The sequence below is a fragment of the Phoenix dactylifera genome, chromosome 1 (genome assembly GCF_009389715.1).
Source record: "Phoenix dactylifera cultivar Barhee BC4 chromosome 1, palm_55x_up_171113_PBpolish2nd_filt_p, whole genome shotgun sequence".
Classification (NCBI taxonomy): domain Eukaryota; kingdom Viridiplantae; phylum Streptophyta; class Magnoliopsida; order Arecales; family Arecaceae; genus Phoenix; species Phoenix dactylifera.
The window spans coordinates 19,639,497-19,664,930 of record NC_052392.1 but is presented as its reverse complement, the minus strand read 5'-3'; the positions used below and the strand labels follow the sequence as shown (position 1 = coordinate 19,664,930).

Sequence of the window (25,434 nt, the reverse complement as noted above, 5' to 3'; positions counted from 1 at the left end):
GTTACATTCTCTATCTCTACAATTCTGACCTCCGGCCTAGAAAGCTGGCCGACCTCCTTTGATCCACTATTCTCGGTTCGCCTAGATCTGCAAAAAATCATATATTACCTTTCTCACTGCATCTTCCTCCTTCACCCCTGACCCATCCCCACTCTCAGCGAACGGATCGTATTGCTTGCGTCTCCACATCCATTGACCATTGGTTATTTACGTAAATATCCAGTTGCGCGGCTCCCTTTTACACCCCTCCGATCGCTGTTTTCGAACGCCATCCGCCCTTCGGCTTCCTTCGATCCGTCCCCAATCGCCGCCACCCTGTTTCTCTCTTTTTCTAACCATTACAAATATTAATAAATAATCTCCCAATCTTCTTGGTTTCTCTTTGGGGGCTCATCTGATCTTAAGTCGAGTCGGGGATCTGCGAGGAGCGGCCCCGGACTCGATCGATGGCGGCGGCGGGACGTCTCGGGACGGCGACGGTGGCTCTGCTCGCGGTGGCTGCCGCTCTCCTCGGCCTCTTGTCGGAGGGATCCGCCGCCGCGACGAAGAAGGCCTTCGTCAAGAAAACCGTGGCCGCCCACGACATCGTCATCTTCTCCAAGTCCTACTGCCCGTACGCTCCCTTCCTCCCTCCCTCCCTTCATAAAAGCAAACCATAAGAACGATCTTTGTCAAAAAATTTGAGAAACTACGTGGGGATTTTTTTTCCGATCCATGTTTAAAATTCGATTCTTGTTTATTTATCTCGAAGAAAAATTCGATCTTGTTTAGAGACGTGAGTAAATTTTACTACGTCGAATGCGCAATAAGAAGTAGCCCGCTTCAGGCTGCGGACTTGTCTGTGTGCTTGGATTCGTGTTGATCGTCCTTTTAGTCTGGTTTCAAGGAAGTCCCTCATCATGTTATCATGTTAGTTGTTGCCGATCAAGGCAGCCGAGTTGGCTGAGCGGCTGATCGTCCGAATATCAGCTTAGACCATAAAGGTCGGCTGAAGATCGCCATGCGTCTCGGAGGTGACGATGTGGTGGCCGTTATGCTTGGGTAGCGATGGCAACATTGGTCGCTCTTGAGGTGGTGTTGGGCTGAGAAGATAATCCTTGAACCTTCATTCCGACGCCAAATCTGATCTGAAATAGCAAAGACAGTGGAGGGTGTCCGGCAGCGAATCCTCCAATTTCTAAGTTAGACAGACTCTTAGGGAGCAGCGGATGTGTTGTGAGAGTGGCAAAGTGGCAGCACGAGGGCGCAAAAATGGTCGAGAGTACTTGCTTGGAGGCTCTCTCGAGAATAGTTTACATAGGTGGGGGTTGGCGCCCGTCGCCAAAGAGTTCGAGCATGCGGCTCAACCATTTTTGGTAATCGATCATACATCCCAAAAATCATGCATGAGCGTTTCCTCCATGCATCACACATCTCGCTTGTTCATCATGTGGTTATGAAAACCATTCGTGATCATAGCCGACATGTTGCTAGCTGGAGGGAGAGTTTAAAATTTAATGGACTCTGTGCATTTTTAAGGTCAGAGGCTTCAGGGCGAACTTTGATTGGTCAGTCTGTCATGTCGGTTATGGTCGGTTCCGAGATATATCATTAGTAATTTATGGCGGTATGCTCTTTTGGTTATTACCTTTTTGGGAGTGTATCTAGAGTTCTAGTGATGATTCCTGGTTACTTTCGTAATAGAATCTCTTATAGTGTATTTGTTGTCTTTCTGATCGTATAGAAGCTCTTATAGTGTATTTATTGTCTTTCTGATCGCAATAATCTGCTCCAGATGAATGCATGTGCATCCACAGGTGTGTTTTTATGTTTTATTTATCTATTTACCTATTTACATATTTAGTTATTTACTTAAGGAAAGCAACGGTGTGTGTAGAAAACTTTTGGGACATGGAGGATTGTGGAGATGCCTTGAGTGCAGTATCAGAGGCCATGAAGTGCACCATTAGATACTTGAACAGTTTATTGCTTATCGATTCAGTATTTGGAAGAATTAGTGGTATGAGAGGTTCTAGCAGCTTTATTGGTAATTTAAATAATTGTAGTTGCTCTAACCTATTACTGCTTTTTGGTTTACAAAAATAAAATTTGTGGAAGCCTTAGAAGTAGGAAGTACTATGTACGAATGATTGTCTGATGTCATGATGTCTATAGGAGATCACCATGTGCATTGTGATTTGTCTCGATTTGCATCATATATTTGTTTGCAGGTACAATGCCTTACTAGTTTAGGTGTATAGTTCAGGAAGTTAAAACGATTTTAGAGAAAATTGACACCAAGAAGAGCCATACATTTATACTGAAGAAGCCAACTTTTGCATTGCATTTGAAGCTTTGCTTAGAGTTTAGTGATTGCAGTGGTTAAATAAGGTTCCATATGGAGTAAACTGGTAAAAGCATCCATTGATGATTTTAGGGAAAGATGAAGTCTAGGATTTGCACTGAGGCGGAAGTAGTTGATATTGACATGATTTTGGTATGGTTTTTGATGTTTTGGGCGATGTGGAAGATACAAGAGGCTGCGGGACTGAATGCATTCTCTTTTTGGTAGCTATTAAATTACAATGTCAAAGCAATGGGGCCCTAGGAATACTATGTATTTGGGATTTGACTAACACCATACCTAGGGCTCTATCTATGTACATTTTAGAGCTTGTGATAGGATGTTTTTAACCTTGCATTGTACCTCTAGAATTTTCTTATCTCGTTAAATTTGCGTATTTTCAAAAATTATATGATTTAGATATTCCTAGCATACGCATTGCCTATGCATCCAATGGTTAAAAATAAACAGTTTAAAAAAACATGAAACTATGCATATTCTTCGACCACTGGATGCATAGGCTAGGATCGGTGAATCACATTATTTTTTGACTGCAAGCTATTTAGAATTGTAGATCACATCCAACAGCTCGAATCTTTAGTGTCAGGCCCTCACCGGTCAGATCCGACCTTATTAAGATTGTTGTATGGGCCACATATTACCTCTACTATATATATATATAAATATGTATATGTATCTATGTATGCACGTATAGGTAGCATATTTTTTATGAGGCTTCAAGACAGATCACTCCCTCTGGTCATGAGGTGTCTTGCAGATGATCAGCCAGCAAACAAATTATTAACAAGCTTCTAAGTATGCATGATGGGGTAATATGGTTTATCTGCAATCATGGTTCCAGTCAAACCTTAAAATAGATATAAAATGCTTATTTATGCATGCTGTGTCATGCAAGTTCTTCATCTACTGATATTAGTTGTAGATGCATGAGATAAGAGATAACAAAAATGCAGTTACATTGTTTATGGAAATAAACCGTTATTCAATAGCCAATCACCTCTGTTCCATATACATGCACACATATATGTGTGTGTATGTAACGTGTATATATATATGTGTGTGTGTGTGTGTGTGTGTGTGTTCCACCCCCGTGAAACTATTTAACTAGTGAAAGTATTTAATTTTTACCATTGGTTGAACAGGTACTGTAGAAGAGCAAAATCTGTTTTCAAAGAATTGGACAAAGTACCATACGTCGTGGAGCTGGACCAGAGAGGTTTGTTGTACTTTCATTTCTGAGAATCTCTCCTGAGGTTTAGTTTTCTATGGTTTTTCTCCATTTACAAATTAGGTTTCTAAGAACATGAATTAAGGAAATTGTTTTCTAAAAAGATAAGTGACATTACCAACAGATATGCGCACAACTCATGTTGAGCACATATAATCTAGTTGGTCATTTTATATCCTGTTTAAACTGCACATAAAATAAAAAAATTAAAAAAAGTTTCTCGACAGTTGTAATGAATAGTGATAAAAAATGCTAGTATGTTCTATTACTTCTATTACTTGTGATTCCCACACTGTTGCAGTCTGAATTATGCACTTGTTACTGGAGATGCTTAGCAGAAATAACAGAACTAGTTGGTTAGTTTAGAAGTTGTGATTGCACTAGTATCACCTATTCTTAGATCTCAATGATGTATTCTACTCCCTCTTAGCACATAATCCCTGTAACTTGGAACCATTCTAATTCCAGAAATCTACCTTGTAGTAATAAGATTTGAGGAAACAGTGTTTTAGGCTTGCCTATTCTATTACTGTGCTGGGAGCCAGACCATGAGTTTTAACTTACTGCACTGTGGTCTTTCAAGATTAAAAAACATACATTTCAAAAGGAGAGGTCCTGATCAATACTTTAATCATTTAGCTCCTACATATTTCTAATTGCTGCTTTTTTTGTCAAACAAATGTCCAGAGGATGGGCCGGATATTCAAGATGCCTTGTCTAAGATTGTTGGGAGGCGCACGGTCCCTCAAGTTTTTATACATGGAAAGCACATTGGTGGCTCCGATGGTAAACTATCTGTTGCTTTCATTGACATCTACTCTAAAAAGTACATCTGTAAGATTCTCATATGTGTGGTGTTGATTTGATGTCAGATACCGTTGAAGCATATGAAAGTGGCAGACTGGCTGAACTTCTGGGTATCAACTCAAAAGATGATCTTTAAATGGTGGTGCATGACTAATTCCCCAGGCACTGGGGATATGGATGCATTCTTTCTCATTTAAGCTAGGTATTTCTTGATAAAGACGTGTGGTGCTCCACAGATTTTAAGTTTGTTGGGCCTAGGATGCTATAAAGTTTGGAGGTCTATTGAGTTATTTGCTACAACTTATATTCTGTAGTCATTTTGGTAAGAGACTAAGAACAGCAATTTCTTGGTAAGATCATGCTTATCTCCTATCATTAAGCTCGAGAATGGAGTCTTCTATCCTTTGGGACATTATAAGATCGCAGAATCTTTAGCTTTTTCTCAGTTTTTTCTTTTTTCTAGAAAAGGTTCTTCTTGGAAGGTAACTGGATTTTAGAGTTTCAAACTAAGGATGTTCATCTATGGAGCAGGCTTGGTCAACCAGCATCCCCCAATAGCCGTTGTCACCCAGCTACTGCATACAGCCACAGAAAAGTGAACTTGACTGCTATCCTGACATGCTAGGCTGGTTTAAATTTCAACACCTTCTAATTTGACTGCTATCGTTCAAAATTGTTTCTCCATGCCAGTCTACTTTTGCTTCATACTTGCTCATTGTTCCTGGTGAATCACATTGATAGTTTGTTTTGCCTTTTTTTCTTTTTTTCTAGAAAACACGTCGATGGTAAATTTTAGGTCACATTTGAATGTGCTCTTTGTATTCTCTCATTGGGTTTTCCACTTTCAAATTTATATTAGTAAATCTTGTACAAAGAAAATATATGCAATATGTAATTTTTTATAGTATAATCATCAGTATAGTTGCTTATGCATAAAACCGGCCAAACTATTTCTCGGTCCGGCCATATTACTTGACACATTAGTTACAACTCAAAAATAATCCTGTAGTTTGTAATTCAAATTTAGTACTGTTCGAACCAGATCCATCCAAATGCTGGAAGAAAAATGTGCCTAAACTCTAAGCTGCTTTTGATTTAGAGTATTATGGCAGTGAAATCAAATCCTGCAAGACAGCAGCTCTAGGGTTTTGGTCATCTTGGAAATGGGTACTTACGTTTCTAAAGCAGGTGTAACCAGAGCAAGTTATGTCTCCATGGTAGTTGCTCCGAACTGCTTGATTCTCCCTATTGGATAAGTTGATGCGAGTTATATCTTTCAGTCTTTAATGTGCCCATGTTCATTTGGCATTATCGGTTGGAGTGATTTGTTCTTGTGGCCTATGTCTAAAGCTCAATAGTTTGGCCTCCTAGATTTGATATGGCCACTGAACTGTTGGCTGTACTTTGGTCTCTGAAATCCTGCCAACACCAAGCTGCTTGTCTTAATACCAATTTAGTTCATGAGACACTCATTAGGCTCAGTTTGGTGAGTGGATATGCAAGGCCTGGACAAGAGCCCGGACAACGCTGGTTAGTGCAAGGATTTCCGTTCCTTGAGTTCCTACTGGACTGAGATATTCGCATGGTACATTCACCTCTGTACACACTAAAACCTACCATCTATCATCATTTCACCAGCCTAATGTTAAAAAAAACTGAGGACATTTTTATTTTTATTCTTTTGTAATCACAGTACTGCCGGAACTTGGGAGTAGCATGATGCAAATCACTGCGAGGCCGCAACCTTTGTACTGAAAGGAAAAGGCCTTATGTTTTGTCCCGCTACTTGAGTACACGAGAGGATAGCTAAAACAGTCCCCATTGAAGCGAGGTGGAGTTTCTGTTTTTAATTTGCTGTGAGGCAGTGTCAGAGAATTTGAACACCTAATTAATGATGCAAATGACACGATGCATGCATTATAAATAACTCGGTCACGTCCGATTGAAGCGACAGGGATGCAATTGGGGAATCAGCATGAGCCTATGCGTGCCGGGTGTGGTAAACTATATGGGCTCGTTTCGTTCGCAGAAAATATTTTTTCTTTCTAAAATATAAATTTTTAGAAAAAAAATATCTAAAAAAATATTTTTGACATGTTTGGTTGACCATGAGAAAGTGACAAATTTCCAAAGTGCTTATGTTTGGTTGGCCATCCACTTTCATGGGAAAGTTATGTATAATTTCTATTATGTCCTTAATAAAAAATAGGTATTTAATGACTCTTTAATGCTTCTTTAATGCTAAAGGTTTTTTGGTAAAAAGTAAAAATGCTGGGCTCGTTTGGTTCGCGGAAGTATTTTCCTCCTAGGAATATGATTCTGGAATCAGATTCTAGGAAGAGGATACCTAGGAAAGTACTTTTGACATGTTTGGTTAACCATGGGAAAGTGACTAATTTCCAAAGTGCTTATGTTTGGTTGACCATCCACTTTTCTAGGAAAGTTATGTATAATTCTATTATGCCTTAATAAAATTAGGTCTTTAATGCCTCTTTAATGCTTCTTTAATGCTGAAGGGTCTTTTTGGGAAAAATAAAAGGAGTGATTCCACCTCATGGGAAGTAACTTTCCCATGTTTCTCATGGGAAGACTTTCCCATGAATGTGGGAATCATATTCCATGGGAATACAACTTTCCCATCTCTCTCCTTTGAAAACTCCAACCAAACAAGAGGCATTTCATTACTTTCCCGTTGACCACACTTTCCCCCCTCGTTTTCCTGCGAACCAAACGAGCCCTCTAGAGTGATTTCCGCCTCATGGAAAAGTAATGGGAAAGACTTTCCTATGAAATGTGGGAATCTTATTTCCATGGAAATACAACTTTCCTGTCTCTCTCCTTTGAAAACTCCAACCAAACAAGAGGTATTTCATTACTTTTCCGTTGACCACACTTTTTCCCCTTCTTGTCCCGCGAACCAAATGAGCCCTATATATACCCATTTGATTAAAAGGCTGAGAGGCTGTTTGAGTCGTCTCATACCAGCTCAATGGAGCTTAGTTGCAAAACGCAATGTAAAATATTGGATGAGCTCGTCAGCTATACAGAATTAAGACTAAAGAAGCGTGGATTTCAAGTTTGCATCAGGATGATCTAAAAGAATCAGAGGTCGGTTGGATTTATTCCCTAATTCGTCGACAAAATCATAAGTTATTCAGAGGCGTCTTCATCATGCACAACCTTTGGTTTGGGGGGGAAGGAAACAAAAAGGAGAACCTCTTAGGATTTTGTTTTTGTTTGGTGGGGGCAGGTGCCGACCAAGTCCTATATTGCAATCCGATTGTTTAGTGTCAATTTTTATAGAATTACTGCCTCTATGATGAGGAAGGAGAGAGATGCTAGTTTTCTTTACAAATTACTGCATCACTTTTTCTGCTTAATATCTAAATTGTGGATGTACAACTTTGTGCTTTTAAAGATAATAGATTAGGCACCATATAATAGCATAACATTTTCCAATATAATTAATTATATGCATTCTTCTTCACATGCCGGTTGCTCCTGACTTTTTTCTCTCTTGTAGTATTTCAACAGAAGCTTGGTGCCACCTGAAAACTTAATGAAGTAGATACTGAAATCCTTGCGCTTAAGAGCTTTGGTCTTTATCAATAGCAATACTAAAAATGATGCATTATCTTGGATACTTGAGAAGTGGATCAGTTTGTAGCTGTGACTAGACCAGGAGTGTTCTGGTGTAGTGAGGTAACTTGATAGTGGCTGAATTTCTAATTTCGGCGAAGGATTTGGCTTCATCTGATCGATTTATGTGCATCCATGGAATCATGTCGGATCGGATATTGATGTTGCATCAGCCATTGCGTGCGGATATATATATATATATGAAGCACATGAACTCTTTTATCTCTTCATGCAGCATGTCTGAATCTATTTCACGACCGCTTCACAGGGAGCAAAACTGATGTTGGCACCTGCATCTCTCATGTTGATTTCAGAAGCTAAAGCATCTCTTGATCACATTTGTTTTCTATAAAATGCACTCGCAAGTCGCAGCACATCAAGGAGCCCAAGTACTGATGGAGAATCTGATCGGTTTTGAATATAACAAAAAAAAAAGTTTTTTTTTTTTTGAACTATTGCACAGGTCATGTTGTGGAAGTATTTTTATGAATTATCAATTGCAAGATGACAATAAAGTCTCTCTAACACAAAAAAAAAAAAAATAATAAGTTGATGAGATGTCGGGGTTGGTGTGTCATAAAATTAAAAAGGAAAATATAAAACTACAAGTAGGCATGAAGTTTATAAGTTGCGCTTTCTAATGCTTTGGTAATGGAAATCCTACTGTGATGGAATATTACGGGCAGCACAGATCTTAGGAAGCTCTCTCTCAGATGTGTCGAAATGGCAGGAGGAGGAAAAGAACTCCTGAACGAAATCATTGTGATCCAGGCCCTGATACATGTATCTAATGTCATGATCATTCATTCTACTCAAAGGGATAGCATGCATGGCTTATCCTTGAAGCAAGTAGAGGCCACACAAGGATGATCCCCCTGAATTCTTCCTCTCCAAGAGTCAACAGGCTCGTTGACTAAGATTTGGTGCTGAAAACCTTGGTCAACCTTCAACGGTCAGACCTGCATCTGCTCTCATTTTCCAAAACCTACTTCTCACAGCGTCTGTGCTCTCTCTCCCTCTTGCTTTCTCTCTTTCTCATTCCACATTCCACGCAGCATTAACTGCTCAAATTTTTTTCTCCCTCTGTAGCTCGTAACTCGTACAACCATTAGAGCTGCAAAGAAGAGCTTAAGAGCATGCGCTCAGGAGACAATTAATCTGGAGTAGGCCATGGTTGAGGGAAAAAAATAGGAGAATACTCACCTCGGCATGGGGGGCCTATCAATGGTGGAACGTCTAGTGACCACTGGGAAGTTGACACGTGTCGTCATGCATGAGTGTTCCTTGCTTGTGGGTTGGACTTGCAGTGGCGGGCCCAACGAGGATGACCTTGTCATGCTGGGCGGGGGCACGCGTCGGCCCGTGATCCAGCCATCAAGACCGGGTCCAGTTGTTGGTAATCATGAGATCACAGGAAGAAGGGCGAGCTCTAAATGCTACCATTTTCTTCTTGGAAGAAGGTGGGCGGTTTGAATGAGAAACTGGCATCAACCGGAACTTGGATTTTCTCCCAGCATGCAAGTTGAATTGAATATCTCGCGAACCTATTTTTGCTTACGTTTTATCAAAAACAAAAAAAATTAAGATCTGTTTCGATATTTTCTTTTATAATATTAGTCTGAAAATTCTGTAAAGTATAATTTTATCCCAATTTATGAGTCAAACAGAATTTTCAATCCAATCCTGCGGGGCTATCTATGTAATCCCCTAATTTGACTTCAAATCAAGGGGAACTTGGATTAGTTTTGTATTTTGAAGTTGCTGTCGATTCTTAATCGTTCAAATTAGAAACTTACATGGACATAATTTTTTTTCCCATCAAACCTATGTTTTTTCCCTCAGCTTGCATAAATTAGCTCGAAACCACGTTGAATTCCCATGTGTGCCCGGACCCCAGGCAAGAGGACCAGACCCAGTAGATAAAATGGATATATGGATGGATGGATTTATTGGGTTCAAATTTTTGAAACTTACATATCTCATAGGATCTTGAATATCTAAGAGAGATTTAATGAAGCAGGCGTTCTGATGTGATCGAATTACGTTTTTGATTTGCATATGAATGCCACTTGATTCATTAATTAGGAACAGACCCGAGTCGTGAAATTAGATTCTTGGGTGCGAGAAGCAGTCCGCTAGACTCAATCATTAAAAGGTTGGACGTTTGTCATCGTTTCTTATCATCAAAAATAAAATATAAAACAAAATGAAAGCGTCGGGTGGGAAACGGCCTCCACCCTATTTATTCTCAGGGGGCACGGATGGTATGTGGTCAAGCTATTCCTTGAATGGAAGATGCTATCATGTCATTATACGATTTTCTTGCAGGATGATGGTCCCTAAGGAAACTGCCGGGAAGAATTATTCGCTGACTTGAATGAGATATACACATTTGTTTCCATGCCTAACAAATACTGCACAAATATGAGCTCCTCTCTCTCTCTCTCTCTCTCTCTCTCTCTCTCGCTGTGTGTGTGTATTAAAGGCTCTCAATGCAGCAGATTCCAACGCACACTCTAACTCCCCATATTAAATATCTAGCAGAAACTCCCTCCCCTCCTCATCACCATTTCCTTGCTCCGATATAAAGCCTTCACATTCGCATTCAGCCTTCCATCTCCATTTTTACCAGCAAAAGTCCTCTTGGGCTTCACCTTTCCTTTGTCTCTCCCTCTTGCACGGAACCGAATAGCCAGGCATGGAAGAAGATGAATGCAACGTCAGCCTTGGGCTTGCAATAGGTGGTGGCGGGTACTCCACCTCCAACCAGAGTCGCGACGGTGGCCGGAAGCCTCCCGTTCAATTCCACATCCTATTTCCCCCTCGACCGAAAGGAGAAGAGGAAGAAGAAGAGCCGACGATAGAAGAACGACCTGCAAACAAATCAGGATCCAAGAACATCGATGAAGAGGAGGATACCAGTACCAACGACGTGAGCGGTGGTGTCAGCTGCAACCAAGCTGGCAAGAGGAAGAAGCTCCGGCTCACCAAACAACAGCTAACGTTGCTTGAGAACAGCTTTCAAGAGCACAGCACCCTTAATCCGGTAATACGTCGAATTTTATGTTATTTCGTGCGAAGTTTTCCACGCCCCATAGCTTATCTCTATGCTAACCGGCAGATCCCTTTGGCAGCCCCGGAAGCAGGAACTGGCTGACCAATTAAACCTCCGGCCTCGGCAAGTTGAAGTCTGGTTCCAGAATAGAAGAGCTAGGTACTAACTAATACATCCATCCATCTGCTGTTAGATATAATTTTTAGCTCTTTAATCTTGGAGGATTGTTGTTCGCAATACGAATGGATCGCCCTTTACCAAGTCGATGGATTTTCCCTCTGTACATGGGCAAGAACATGCGTAAGTGCGTCAGTTACGGATAGAAGAATTCATGCAAGCTATAGCGTTTTCGATTAATTATGTGATTTTTTAGAGGGAAGATGGATGGACTAATTGGTTTGTATCATGCATGCAGGACTAAATCGAAGCAGACTGAGTTGGACCGTGAATTCCTTAACAAGTGCTGTGAGAACCTAAGCAACGAGAACCAGAGGCTAAAAAGAGAGCTGGAAGAGCTGAAGTCGATGAAGCCCGGGTGCCCGTTCTACGTCGGCATCCCAAAGGTGGCGACACTGACCTTGTGCCCATCCTGCGAGCGGACCATGGCGGCTGGCGGTCAGAAAGGAATTGGTGCTTTGGACGTCATGAAAAGCTTGCGTGTACCTGTAAATAATGGACTTGTCGGCCTCTAGAACTAACAAGTGATAGAAGGTTGCCAAGGCATACAAGTAGGAGATGGAAATGGATGATATATAGGACTAAAGACGAAAGAGAACAAGATTGGAAAAGGTCTATTAATTTGATGAAATTTGTATTTATATGAGGGTTATCTATATATCTAGCTAGTTATATATAATTCAATACAAATACAAACTTGTTATCAATTTTAATGTTGGATGGATTGGTATCTACATATATAGCGAACCTCGTTCTATAATCTTTTTCTCTGAAAGCTTAGCTGCATTCATTTTGCTGACTGACATTAGATGATTGGTCCTTGGTTGCAAAGTTATTTTTGTTTTAAACCTACATATCTTTCCTTTTTTTGATGGAAAACGGAGGAAGCAAGATGCTTCATCCTTGCAAAATTCTCTCTCTTTTTTGTTTTAATCTTTGTTTTGATGGAATCTTCGGTTTTAAACCTACATATCATTAAGTTTTTTCTATTAACACAGATCTGCTTTGTATACCATTTGGAAACAAAACACAAAATCACCATCAAAAGTCTCGATCGATCCCCTGATGTATGGGTGTCACAAGGACTTGTCATGGCATGCTTCAGGGTTTTGGTGCCTAGCATAATAAAATCAAGTCGATTCCATGTTTGGGACCAATCATGCTATACATTGCTAGATCCATGATATCCAATATGAACATCAGTCGTTCTCAAAGGCACAATCTAGAATATATGGGTGCCATGGTCGAACCCTAAAATAGGCTAAACCAACATGCCCAAGGTTGTAGCAATCTTGATGATAGAACTTTAGAAGTTAAATGTGTGCATAAAATTGTCGACAACGCTCTTTGGCCTACTTATACAGGCCATGAATGCAAGGATATTAGCTGAGTTGATTGAATTAATTGTTGCTTCTTCAAAAACCTTAGACATGATGGGCTTATACTATATATAGAGAGAACATTTGGAGAGTTTGCAAAGTTTGGCCAACTAATAATTACAAGAACATTCTATGGTTGATGCCTACAACATTGCATCAATGGACCATGAATCATTTTTTTTTCACATACAATATTCTATGAATTGCTGAATCCTACGTACCATGGGCTCACCCAAACTATGACAGGAGGGCCATCAAATCATGGTAGATTAGTTGGTCTGGAAGTATATCTTCTTTTTAATTCGATAACTTAAGCCGATGTTTTCCTCAAGAACAATGATAGGACTGCACCAACCGTAACACAGAAATATTAGAAAATTTACCCCGTCAAGCACAAGCATGAAGAAACCAACTTTTAATACATTACCGGACTGAAGATTATGGAGACCAAGAACCGAGATATGATAAAAAAATACTAATCAATATGATTTAGCTCTAAAGCATATAAATATAGGATAAGAAACACTCATATTGAAGCTTGTTTACTAAATTATATGGTGGACCAATTCCACCCGTTACCCAGTCATGAAATTTAACTTTGTTCTTCCCAGATGATTGGTGCATTGGACCCATTCTGGTCCCTTGGTCGTTTTCTTTGAATCGGATTGGAGGCTTGGCCACCAAGCAATTGAGGTACTTAGAAGGTGAGGTGAAAATTCTAAGGACTACTTAATTACTGAACGTTTCGATGACAATGCCCCACACTCCGTCAGCAATGCAACCCAAACTTTTCTTGTGGTCGGAGAGAGAGAGAGAGGGAGAGTTTTTCTTTCTTCTCAAGTTTCATGGGTCCAATTGCTCATCAAGAGGCAGAAGACAGTCAACTTGAATGAAATTATGAGTCTTGTCCGTTTGTAATCTTCCTATCTTTTTCCCATTGAGTATTAACCGGGTTACTTAAAACAATTTTTAAGTTCAGATTATAGTAAACTTATGACTCTAATTTCCTCGTTTTCATTTTTCTTCTTTATAGAGAATGCTCCGTGAGTTGATTAGGAAATATCAGTAGTCTCATGACTCTGTTTAATAAATTAAATACACGGTCATTGTAAATGTCTCCAATTACTGAAGAAATAATGGTATAAGGAGCCAGTTGGCTGCATGAAACGTTTCTAGTGCCGCATGATGAGAAAGCACTGGTGGGTGCAATTCACGTGCACCCACACCAATCTCACATTGGCACAAGGAATACATTTCCCATCTTAGCGAGATCAAGGTCTGCTTTAGCTTGCCTTTTTTTGTAACATCTTTAGATTGTATACTAAAAAGTAGGGTACAAGAGATGTTCTAGTGATTTAATCAGTACGGCAGGTTGGTTCGTCTAAATTTTTTAGATGCACCATGACTCTGTTCCTTTTTTTGTTTACGATATTTTATTTTTTAATTTCATTAATTGTATTCATATTAGAATAGTATGGCTCAACAAAAAAAAAAAAGAAAGAAAAAAAAAAAAAAAAGGGGAGAGAGATGTTTCGGATCTAAACCACACCCCTCTTATCTGTCATTCATGGGAGGGAGGGTCAGAGCCGCCGGAGTGCAGTGATCTCAGCCTTTCTGCTTTAAAAAACTTTAAAGCTGGGGTCACACGCATTAAAGTAAACATATGGAAGCCTTCGTGCAGTCTTCCTTTGTCACTTGGGTCCTATAGAAATATTTATTCGACATTGTAGTTGCCGTGCAGGAAAAGCTTATTTCCGTATTCTTATCCGTTGCGAGCGGATTGACCATGACTAAGTAGCGTCTTGTCCGTACAACCCTCAATCCGAGACCATGGCTGGGACGCTTCAACGGGTAGGTGGAAGTGGAATCCCACCCACCCAAGTCTTGGGCACCCGCCTGCCACGATTGCGTATTATGTAGCTGCGAATGCCGGTACTTTAATTGCATAAAAGATGCATAAGAAAAAGAATGCCCAAACTCTAAAAAACAAAAACACTAGAGGGGAGAACTGGGTGGCTGACTGATTCTATGTCAATCGACACTATCCTAGCTCAGACGGAACCAGACCTCCGGATAGTCCGAACTTGGATAGAATTTTCTTGCACTCTTTTATGTGTGAAATTTTTAATTAGACCAAATCCACTGCTGAGCTTATTGACCAGGCTAGTCCAACCATAATTTGACACAAATAAATATCTCTTTTCCATCTATTTGTTTTTTGTTTGTCTGGCTCGTGGTTGGACTAATCCACCTTTGAGCTAGTGGACATAGTCCAGCCAATAATTTCTCCTTTCGTAAATCTTATATGAGCCAATATCTCTTAGCAGACTGAACTATTACTCTCAAAACCGGCTGCCCAGATTTGAGCCACCCACATCTTTCTTTAACGGACAAGAAGCTGTACCATGCAAACTAGGGATGAGGGGTGAGGATAGAATGTTGTTGACAGTTTGTAACTAGAAGAGACTTGGCCTCTCCCTTCCACTACCGAAAATAACGAAAAGAATAAGAAAACATTTCATTTTCGGATGCGTTACTAGCACTGCATATGTCTGTGCCACTAAACTGCACGGTTGGGTAGTTGTGGCTACAACTTTTCACATATGCTAAGGGGAGGTAGGCTGGCAGCAGGAGTAGCTTTGATGTCCTTAGAATACAATCAGTTTAGGTAAAATAAAATCATAGCATATGATAAGACATCTAAATTGATGGTCCATAAGGTTTGTCCACGAGGATGATTTGAGAAAGAAACCACCCATCTATTCAGCTCATATGGATAGGCATCAACAGGAACAAAGGTTTTGGGAAGGAAAGTGCTGGTAGTCAATAGCCAATAGACTAGACACTGATGTATTTAATTAAACGTCAGGTGTTGGTAAAGGTATACATGCAAACCACGCGTCTGTAACCCAGTACACGCTGTTATGAGAGTTTATGGGACAGTCAAAGAAATTGACCTCATAAACCCAGTGGTGTCAAGCCATTTGTAAAAAGAATCAAAGAATGCCAGAATCAAGCAGTATTAGCATATTAACAGTTAGGAACAGAGAACTCCAGACGGGTCATTCCCTGCCAGCCTCACAATCCTTGCTAAAGATTGTCCACAAACATAAGAGAAATTTCTCTTATCCTTTACAGTTCTGTTTAACAAAACACAGCTCTTCTCATCTAGATGCTAGAGGCAGGCATAACATTAATCTGAAAGGAGCGGTTGTGTACGAAAAAAGCGCGGTACAACACCCTTTAAGATTGAGTCGAGCTGCTCACCTGCAACATAGGTGTTCTCGAAGATGATTCGCTAACTTAATTATTATGCATCCTGGTCATAACAGATGAGAATAATCACAGATGTATAATAGTTAGAAGGGTCTGAGTAGGAAACCTGATTTTTTTTTTCTAACATTGCAATCAGAATTTTGACAATTAAACAGCAACCAGGTTGTATCCTAAAAGTAGATTCATATGAAAATGCAGCACCCCACAACATAAAATTCTGCTATACTTTTTTCTTTAAATGGAAACCACAGCCTTCAACATATCTACAGCTCAGAAACTATGGAGGCATTTCCATTGGTAAAATGCTTTTCTTTTTCTTTTTTCTTTTCTGACAAGAACAAAATGATTTTCTTAATAATGAGAAAAACTGAAGATCCGTTCAACTCCTCTCATATTAGTCATGACCGGTAAAGTTACAACTATGTGCCACATGAGAAAAACGTGACTCAACCGATGAATCAACCACATAAACCAACCATCTTTACTTCGCCATATGTAGTTTTTGCTCAAGGACAAGAGTAGAGTATATCAACTCATTCCATGAATCCGGAATCCCAGGGAGACACCAATGGCTGCAATCCTGCTTCCTTCTAGAAACTTTCTGCCCTTGTGTTTGGGTCTTACCATAAATTGATGGATGCCCATCTTTACGGAAGTTGGTCAGCTTTGTTACATTTAAGAGAATAACCGGAAAATGCATTTCATGAATAACCTCCTCCACAACTTTCATTTTCAAAGGGTAACTATCAAGGAAAGCTCCGCTTGAAATAGGATCCGTCTCTCCATTGCATGTGCCACCAGAGTCCCAATCTCCACCCCTAATTAAAGAGAAGAGAAAAGAGGCTTGAGTATTGAATTAAAGAATTGTAGAAATATGTCAGATGAACAACAGAACTGCTAAATATTATACAAAAAAGTAATCAGCACCTGAAATGAGCAGCAGAATACCCCCGGTAAAAAACCAACTTCCTTGCAGGGTCCAAGTTATTGTCAATCCACTTTCCCCAAGTTCTCATGGCTCTCCTAAAAGCATCAATTGCATCAAACTGCGGATAGAGAACATCACCTTCTTGATAGTAATTCTTCCTGATCAATTAAAGCTGTCTATTAGTCACGTGTGTGTCAAGCAAAGCAGCAGAAATTATGGTACTTATGCTAGCTCAAGACTAAACTAGTGAAAATGAGGGGCAAGGAGCAAAAGATATGATTTACCCTCTTGCTGTCTTCCCATGAGTCCACCAATGACCAGTATTAAAAACCAGAATGTCAGCTTTCTTCCATCGGTGAGCTGATTTGTCAATACAATCTATTGCAAGGGTGGGTGATGAATTGCCCCGTCCATTGACACGTTTCCCTTCTCTAACAAGAAAATGGGAGCGAACAAACTCTACAGTGCAGTTATAATCCTGCCAAAATAACAAAAACAACCAGATGATCAATTGTTGGCCGTTCATCCAATAAAGAGAAGAGAGATGCAGAAGTATATTCTGCAAGTGGATATATTTTAGGGCTCATGGTTGATTATTTTTCCAAATTGGTTGTATCATTGCTCTACTCACATCTTGAAACAAAAGTATTCATTACTGCTACTTCAGAAAAAAAAATAATTTAATTCAGCAGAATTTAGGCACTTGAAAATAAACTGACGATAGACAAGAATTCAATTCTCAGGCTTGACAGATCATGATCTTGTTTAATAAATACAAGTTAAAACGTAGAATGAATAATTCTCTTACCACAAACTTGAATATAAAGTAGCCACGTCCTTTAGTTATTCTATTCCCTCGGGTCTCATACATTTTGCTCTTATCAGGCAAGGCTTCACGTAGAAGGCAAAGCAAGGATTCATACTGATTCCGGTTCATTGAATCACCCACAAGCATCAATCTTTTACCTCTCAGTCTCTCCAAAAAGTCTGCTGCATTAAACCTACCAATCAAGTATAAGGGCCAAAAAGGTAGAAATTGCTTACAAAAATAACCAAAAATTAAACATATTCTATGAGGGAAGAATATAAGTGGGTCAAGAAGAAATAAGGATGAGTCCTTGCAGCTACTTGGCAGTGGAAACAGTAGGATAAAAGGTCCACACACAAGACCTAATGCATACATATGGTTCAAACACAATAGAAGAGTTCTCTTCCAAGATGGATAAAAATGATTCCTCCCTTCAATAGATTGACTAACAAATGAGTTACCATAAATAGTAACCCAGTGCATGAAACTCCTACTATTGTGGGATCTAGGGAGGGTAAAACATATGCAGCCTTACCTCATGTGCGGAAATGTTGTTTCTGTGCTTCGAAACAATGACACCCAAATCACAATGGAGCAACCTTCCCATTGCCCAAAGAACAACTAAAAATTTTATGCTAAGCAGAAATGCCATATTATAGCATGCAAGAACCTTTTCTTATCTATGATGTATTATAAAATGAGAGAGGAAAATGCCAAATAGATTTTACTTGACAAATTTGTATATAAAAGTGCCCTTAGTATTTTAGAAAAATATTACTTAGAAATCATGTGGTATCTTCAGTAAATATCAAAAAAAGTATGTTCCTTTTTTTTCATCTTCCTCTTTAACAACTAGACAAGTTATTATCTCTTCAATCCTATTGATCGTCCCACTAATTTCAAACTTTAAACGATTTCTTTCCAATTTTTAATCCTTTCCGTCATCTCTGCAACCTTATGATCCACTCAAATAATTTGAAATTGAAACAGTTTGGGAGCACTCTCTCCAATCCACAAAGCCCATGAACCCCAACTTTCTCCCGGTTTTTTTCTTTTTTTAAACATGAATTGCACATGTCCATGTTACAGTTTTTTTTTTTTTTTTTGAAAAAAGCTTCAGGGACACCTATCAAAATGTGTAAGAATATATCTGAATAACTGTGGAATGATTGTGTATATTTTAGCTTTGTATAACCCCCTGTGAACCCATCTCCTTTACTTGTATGGCAACATGCCAAATGAAAGAAAACGCCTCAAGACGCCTTCACAGAAAGAATTTCGATGAAGGATTACTGTTTGATAGATGATGAGTAAAGCTCTTCCATTGATAGGACTCAAGGTTCAATTGCACTTCTAGATTTGGTCTTCTCTAGGTGGATAACATGTAATCACTCAGCTGGGGATGAAGATAGACATATAGAAGATGTGAAGAAGTGGCTCAACTAGGAATGGATGGCAACCTAGTACTCTCCTCGTGACTCATAAACTAACCTCAATTGCCAACCAACTAGAGTTTTCAAAGGCTGAACATGCTCCCCATTAAAAGAAAGGCATGTTTTATGGGAAATTGGGAATGCAACCAAAGAACAAATTTATAGCTTCCAAGGTAGAGGTTTAGCATTTTCGGCAATACCCTTAAATTTACAATTCTAGACAGATGTGAATCTCCAGAGAAAACAAGATTGCTGGAGAATGTGCTCTTTCTTTTTGCCCTATAATTCTATTTTTGCTGGTCAAATACTTTAAGCCAATGTGTTCTGCCTGCGACCATGTAAACTTGGTCAGATCCTGATCGTGATGCTTGACACACTAGGAAACTAGCTTCTTTTCTTTTCCACTCACAAAACTAGGGAACTGGATCGAAGACACACCCTTATTCTTATGCCTTTCTCCTAACCTATAGCAAGGTGGTTATTGTTCTCTGGCCTTAGTGTTATGTCATAATCTTATGCAAGAGTTGAATGATGCATAACTCAATTGCCATGTCTCAAGAAACAACAACCATTTTTTGTGCTAAATATTATGATTCCGGCTTGTATCCAGGAGACACATTAATGGCCCAGAACATAAAGCTAGCAAGGCATGATATTGGTTTTTGAGTTGTCGCTTCTAAACAACTACAAAGTTGTGAACCACTACCACAGATGTCAATTTATTTGAAAGTTTGAACTTGTAGTGTTCAAAACATTACCAAGACTGTCAAGTGGTGCTTGGTTTGTTGTAGATAATTATGAAGTGGACCAATGTTCAGAATGAGAAAGAAACTGCAAATCATGGCCTGGAGTCCATGAATTTCGCCAGACATGGCTTGAGGTCCCCACTTAGAGTTCCAATTTGTCCTGACATGATAGTCTGGGAAGGTAGGTTGTTGCTAGAGATGACAACTAAGCTACATCATTTTCTTGAGGAGTTTTGCTTAAAAAAAGGACTAGAAATGTGTTGCAGATCCATTGTCTCTTCTTCAAAAAGCACTAGATATTGTACGATGATGTATCTAACCCTATGGATCAATAAGGATAGGCCAGCAAGCAACACACCAAAACCATCTTGTGTCTCAGCTCCTTCCATAATGTGATCATGGGATTGTCTATGGTTCCATGATATTGACTAAAACGAGGCCAGCACATCATCAAGAACAGTAAATGTTGGACCTGTGCTACCTCGTGCTGCAAACAGGGTACCCTATCTTATGAAAGAAAAGTCATCCACCAAGATTCATCAATCATCATCATTATCTTTTGGCTTGGACCTAAACTCACTTACCAATCATTTTTATTCAGTTGGAAGACGAATTTAAACAAATATTTTTCTTAATGGGTGCCAATGGGCCAGAATTGGATGGTGCAGTGGTCAGCTTAAGAATATCTCAGACCTCAATCTTACCTCTTAAGGCCCAAAACCAGCCAATGTCTGCTGTCCAGATAGAGGCCAAAGCCTAGTTTATCCAGCTAAAAATCAACCGATACTTTGTTGATAGCTGGCATGTCTTCACTCTTCACATTTGGTCTGTATAAGAAGGCTATTGTTTTGATTTTAAAGATCACTCCTAAATGGAAGTAAACACTGAAGAAGATAGAAGATACTTGCAGAATTATGTTCTAATGAACAGCAAATAATACAAAATCGTATAACTATAATAAACTACATGGCAGCAAATGTTAAAAGTCCACATGTTAAACATTCATCAAAATGTTAAAAACTAAAGAAAATCTTATATTTTATTGGGGCATAATTATGGCTTATCAAACCCAACAGCAAGGTCCAAGCTAGGCACGTATACCAAGTAAAAGACAGCTCTAGCTCTAGCCCTAGCCCAACCCACAGAATATTATTCCCAGCCCAAGTCCAGTCTAGAGCAGGTTAACCTATTAGGCTATTAAACCAATCTAGGCTATTGGCACCCCTAACCTATTAGGTATAGCGCATGACCTAATCCTTGTGGTGCTTGCAGTATGTGACTGCACAGGTCTCCATATATAGCATCCTGCAAGTGCATGCAACTCCAAATCAAATGAATATAATTATGGGGATTTACTCATCATACACTAATTTTAGCAACTGAAATCACAAAGCATTTAGATGACAAAGTCTTAATGAGGCATTTTCTACATTAAGCATATTCCCCTTGTATATAAGAGAGGCGAATATGGATGGTAGTGACAGCTCAGAGCAAATGCTAGAATTTGGGGTGAATGCACCAAGGAGATTGTAGTTGTATAGAAGCAATATGTCATAGCACAACCAAAGTAGAGTGAGCATGCTCCAATTAGTAAATGAAGATTAAATATCATGTTTACATAGAATTCTGTAAACATTCAGCAAGCACCGATGCTTGTTTTCTTCCTCCCTTCCCATATAAAAAGGTGCTAAGAAATGGGATAATTGCAAGAGGATAAATGGCTGACAGATTAGACGTCTGCCAGAATTTCTATGTGGAAAAATAGAACCTAAGTTCTGTGAGCTTGCTATGTTAGATATAGTGTGGAAAAGTTGACATTGTAGTGTAATTGCTTGTAATACCTTAGTAAACCTGAATTTGTTAATCAAATCCTTGAGAATAATTGAACGAAGGTTTATGTATAAAAATAGGTAAGGGCTTTTCTGCATAACAGTTTAATTTGCTACAAAGAATTTTCATAATTATAATAGGAAAGGTTGACATATAGATGAAATTTATTAGGCAAAAGCTTTGTTAATTTTTTAAACTACTGGATACGAGGGGTTTATTTATGGACCCGAAAAATTCATGAGCATTTCAGGAAATAGAGATTACTCTCATGTGACTTACACTCAAGGATAAATGCTGGATGCACATTATCCTAACAGATGCTTTGAGATACATTAGATTATATGCCAAAAAAGAAATTGAATAAGTCTTCTCAAAATGATTCCATAACTCCTTGACGACTGATTCCATCTAATCCTCTATAACTTAACTGAGTAACATGCTCTTCATCTCCTTTGGATTTGTATTCTTTATTAGATGGCATTCCTGTCCTAAATATTTGAGGGCATGTTTCTATAGATTTGTCAGTTCTTCCTATTAACGGCTAACTATGGTGTCACTACAACTTTTCATATATTTTCTGCCAAAAAAAACCATGTACTTCAGTTGTCCCCTCCACTTCCTAAATTGTTGACATAAATCTCAGCACCTCTCCTTATCAAGATCTCCTTCAATCCTTCCCAAACTATCTCAATTAATTCTCCACCACTCTGTTTGTAAACATATGCAGCTTTTGCATCATCTAACATACAATCCTCGATTTACCATTCCTAGTCCTATGAACATCCATACCAAATCTCCTCTCAAAGTTGATGGAAATACGTTATTGATTAAGCTTCTGAATTTCAGTTCAGTATGACTTCATTTTATGGTGTTTTCTTGTTCCAAGTTTCCTTTGGAGTGCTCATGAAAAAAGCAACATAAATACATGAAGACAGTAACTAACAGCAAAATACGGTCAAAGTTAGATGAGTTCATATATTATGTCATGACTAATTATTTCTTCTTTCATTCTTGCTATGATCAACAGGAGACCACTAAACAAAGAACTATTAAGAAGTACACAAATCTAAGTGGTTGAGGTAAAACTGCAAATCAGAATCTTCAGAACTATAATACCCAGAGTGGTTTAACAGTGGCAGTATATTTGACTTCATAGGTAGATTTTTATCAATAAATAACCTTCAATGGATGAGACATTCAACCGCTTTTTAGTTATCCTAGGGATAAGAATTGTGAACATAAATTTAGAGTTCTCACTCAATTGATGTAGCTCTTTCTACGCTTCCCTATAACTAATGGCATGTGCACTGCCATCCCAAAAAGGATAGATAAGAGAGTGCCAACCTTGCTCTTACTCCAAACCTTGCAGCCAATCTTGGATAACTCAAATAAAAATTTCATAATAGAAGCCTCCAACTTCAACACTAAACATTAACGTATAAATGTAACAAGTAAACTTGACTACCTAGTAAAACTAGTTGTTTAAAATCTTCTTATACCCTTTTTTAAGGGATAAGAAACAGAAATTCTTGTGGGCTAATTAAGAGATGACCCTCACCATTGACTTTCCAACTATAGTAAAACTACATATGTGTGATGCACATCCTCCATTTTCCTCAAAAAAAAGGAAAGAAAGAAAGAAAAGTGTGATGCAGATGACAGACTCAAGGAGAACGAGTTGATTGATGCTTATGAACCCAATGACCAATAAAGAGGGTGAAGTATTTGATGCAGTTACTGCATCAACTAATCAAAATGTAAGCAGTATTTGATGAAAATTGTGATCCCATTAATCTATGAATCGTTGCATGGCATGTGTGATGCGCATAACTGATCCAATAGAGGGATGTCATGGTTATGATTCAAAACAAAGGAATATCTGATAGATGGTCATCACCCCACAACTGAGTGAAATGTTCAAGAATAGGTTTGCTGCCATAAGATATTTTTCAGTTTAAGCAAACTGGCAAATTTGCTCCTGTTCTTTGATTACCGTACTTTCCTTATCTAAGATACCGAGAGAAAATTAAGAGGAATCCAGATTGGTGAATGTATAGACTACCTGATAATTTTTAGGACAAAAAGAAAGGGGCCAAATGAAAAGATTACAGGATATGGCATCCATAGGCATGCCAAGCCTCTGAGGCTTTACATAGCAAAGATGTATTTAGGCTCCCATTCAAACATCCTCAAGCATGCTAAGCAGTCAGGCACGTAACAAGCTGGACATAAATTGGACTGCAGCCCATAGATTCATATTGTTAGATGAATCAGAAAGCCATCCAAGCCAATAAGATTCGATCCATTCAAGTATCACGTTACCAAACTCCAAAAGTTGTAGCAGTGATAAGTTTCAAAAGGTCCAAACTTAAACTTACCAAGTAACTGGAAGAAAAAAGAAATGAAGGGATAATAGTAGCCAACATGATAAAGACCTGATGCATTATTCCTTACCATTCCCTAAAACATAATTTCTGTTCCTTCTTTCCTTTTTCAGCTTTGACATCCTACCAAATTACATTGAATCTGTGCGACTCTGATGAAAATTCTCCTACTAAATTTTATCCCACATCATATTCGGGGTGGCTCTAGAGTTTCATTCCTCCTCTTTTTTCTTTAGAAACATGCAGGCAAGACCTACCCAGCGGAACTACCACGGTCCAGTTTCTTCGGAGCAAACCTCCCAAGTCATGAACTCGAGCCTCCTTTTGAAGGAGGATCATGAGCACTGCACTACCACCCAGTTCACCCCCTCAGTAATTTGTCCACATCCAATGCTGCGCCTAATGTCTAAAAGTTCTAAACTTTACCATCTGTAATCAATGACATCCAATTATTCCATCCTTCATATTCTTGGTCCAATTAATATGGCTGAGTACATTTCCAGAAATAAACTAATGAGATGGAGAGTGAAGGAAAAGAATCAGCTTAGATAAACTACCTCGGAAGATCACAATCTTTCGGCTTCCACCTCCACTTCAGGTAATCCCGATCCGGCCTCCCGTTCTCCTGGCAGCTAAAAGCCTCGTCCACATAAGGGCAAGATCCCGGAGAATAGAGAGGGTACCACCCCTCCTCGTCCCTTTCCCACCTCCCCTGATAGATATCGCACTTCCCCTCCCTCCGCCCGGCCGGACGGCCTTCTCGAGCCTCTGCGTCATCCCGATCGGGCGCCGCCTCCGGTTCCGGCTCCGAAACTGCGAGCTCGGGCACCGACGCGATACCATCATCAACTTCTCGAGGTCCCACGGCATCCGCCGGTCGCGGCTCCGACAATGAGGGTCCGGGGGGCGCCGAGAGAGGCGGGGGAGGGGGAGGACGGTAGAGAGAAGGAAGCGGCGGCGGCGATGGCGATGGCGGAGAAGGGAGGAAGAGAGCGAAAGAGAGGGAGAAGGGGGAGGGCGGAGAGCGGCGGGTGAGGAAGAGGGCGGAGAGGAGAAAGAGACAGAGGAGGAGGACGGAGGCGAGGAGGAAGCGGTTGATGGGGTGGAAGGCGGAGAGAGGGAAGGAGAGCGCCATGAGAGCCGCCGGAGGGACATTTAATTCGAGGCTGCTTAATATCCCGCCCGCTGTGATCACCAGGGACGAGGAGAGAGAGTGGACATCAAGGGGGCGGTGACCCGATCCCACCGTGTGCGTGGGAGGTGGGGAAAGCCCAAAGAGGAGGGAACCGGGACGCGTGATTTCTAAATCCCTCTTCCCTGTGCAATTATATCGGATTACCGAAAAAAAAGTAATCAATTCAATTACGAGGATGAAAACATTATGGCTTTGGACACCACCT

The 25,434-nt window shown here is 39.7% G+C and overlaps 3 protein-coding genes across 3 annotated transcripts; 2 read left to right on the top strand and 1 right to left on the bottom strand.

Moving 5' to 3' along the window:
* The first annotated feature begins 26 nt into the window (after positions 1–26).
* On the top strand, positions 27–4,797 carry LOC103701513 (glutaredoxin-C8). Its single transcript, XM_008783588.4, has 4 exons — positions 27–613; positions 3,487–3,560; positions 4,260–4,358; positions 4,445–4,797. The coding sequence occupies exons 1-4, from the start codon at positions 447–449 to the stop codon at positions 4,513–4,515; spliced, it is 411 nt and encodes a 136-aa protein (XP_008781810.1). The 5' UTR covers positions 27–446; the 3' UTR covers positions 4,516–4,797.
* Positions 4,798–10,348: 5,551 nt separating this feature from the next.
* LOC103701585 (homeobox-leucine zipper protein HAT22-like) lies at positions 10,349–11,957 on the top strand. Its single transcript, XM_008783706.4, has 3 exons — positions 10,349–11,064; positions 11,153–11,232; positions 11,489–11,957. The coding sequence occupies exons 1-3, from the start codon at positions 10,717–10,719 to the stop codon at positions 11,763–11,765; spliced, it is 705 nt and encodes a 234-aa protein (XP_008781928.2). The 5' UTR covers positions 10,349–10,716; the 3' UTR covers positions 11,766–11,957.
* A 4,236-nt stretch (positions 11,958–16,193) lies between these two features.
* Positions 16,194–25,313, bottom strand: LOC103701514 (protein trichome birefringence-like 5). Its single transcript, XM_008783590.4, has 5 exons — positions 24,592–25,313; positions 17,642–17,834; positions 17,118–17,311; positions 16,833–16,991; positions 16,194–16,723 (listed from the first exon to the last, which is right to left on the bottom strand). The coding sequence occupies exons 1-5, from the start codon at positions 25,167–25,169 to the stop codon at positions 16,387–16,389; spliced, it is 1,461 nt and encodes a 486-aa protein (XP_008781812.1). The 5' UTR covers positions 25,170–25,313; the 3' UTR covers positions 16,194–16,386.
* Positions 25,314–25,434: the final 121 nt, after the last annotated feature.

Coding starts and splice junctions, on each gene's coding strand:
- LOC103701513 (XM_008783588.4), top strand. CDS start 447: ATGGCGGCGGCGGGACGTCTCGGGACGGCGACGGTGGCTCTGCTCGCG. Junction 614..3,486: donor TTCTCCAAGTCCTACTGCCC/GTACGCTCCCTT, acceptor TTGGTTGAACAG/GTACTGTAGAAGAGCAAAAT. Junction 4,359..4,444: donor GCACATTGGTGGCTCCGATG/GTAAACTATCTG, acceptor ATTTGATGTCAG/ATACCGTTGAAGCATATGAA.
- LOC103701585 (XM_008783706.4), top strand. CDS start 10,717: ATGGAAGAAGATGAATGCAACGTCAGCCTTGGGCTTGCAATAGGTGGT. Junction 11,065..11,152: donor AGCACAGCACCCTTAATCCG/GTAATACGTCGA, acceptor TCCCTTTGGCAG/CCCCGGAAGCAGGAACTGGC. Junction 11,233..11,488: donor TTCCAGAATAGAAGAGCTAG/GTACTAACTAAT, acceptor TCATGCATGCAG/GACTAAATCGAAGCAGACTG.
- LOC103701514 (XM_008783590.4), bottom strand. CDS start 25,169: ATGGCGCTCTCCTTCCCTCTCTCCGCCTTCCACCCCATCAACCGCTTC. Junction 16,992..17,117: donor CATGGGAAGACAGCAAGAGG/GTAAATCATATC, acceptor TTAATTGATCAG/GAAGAATTACTATCAAGAAG. Junction 16,724..16,832: donor TATTCTGCTGCTCATTTCAG/GTGCTGATTACT, acceptor CTCTTTAATTAG/GGGTGGAGATTGGGACTCTG.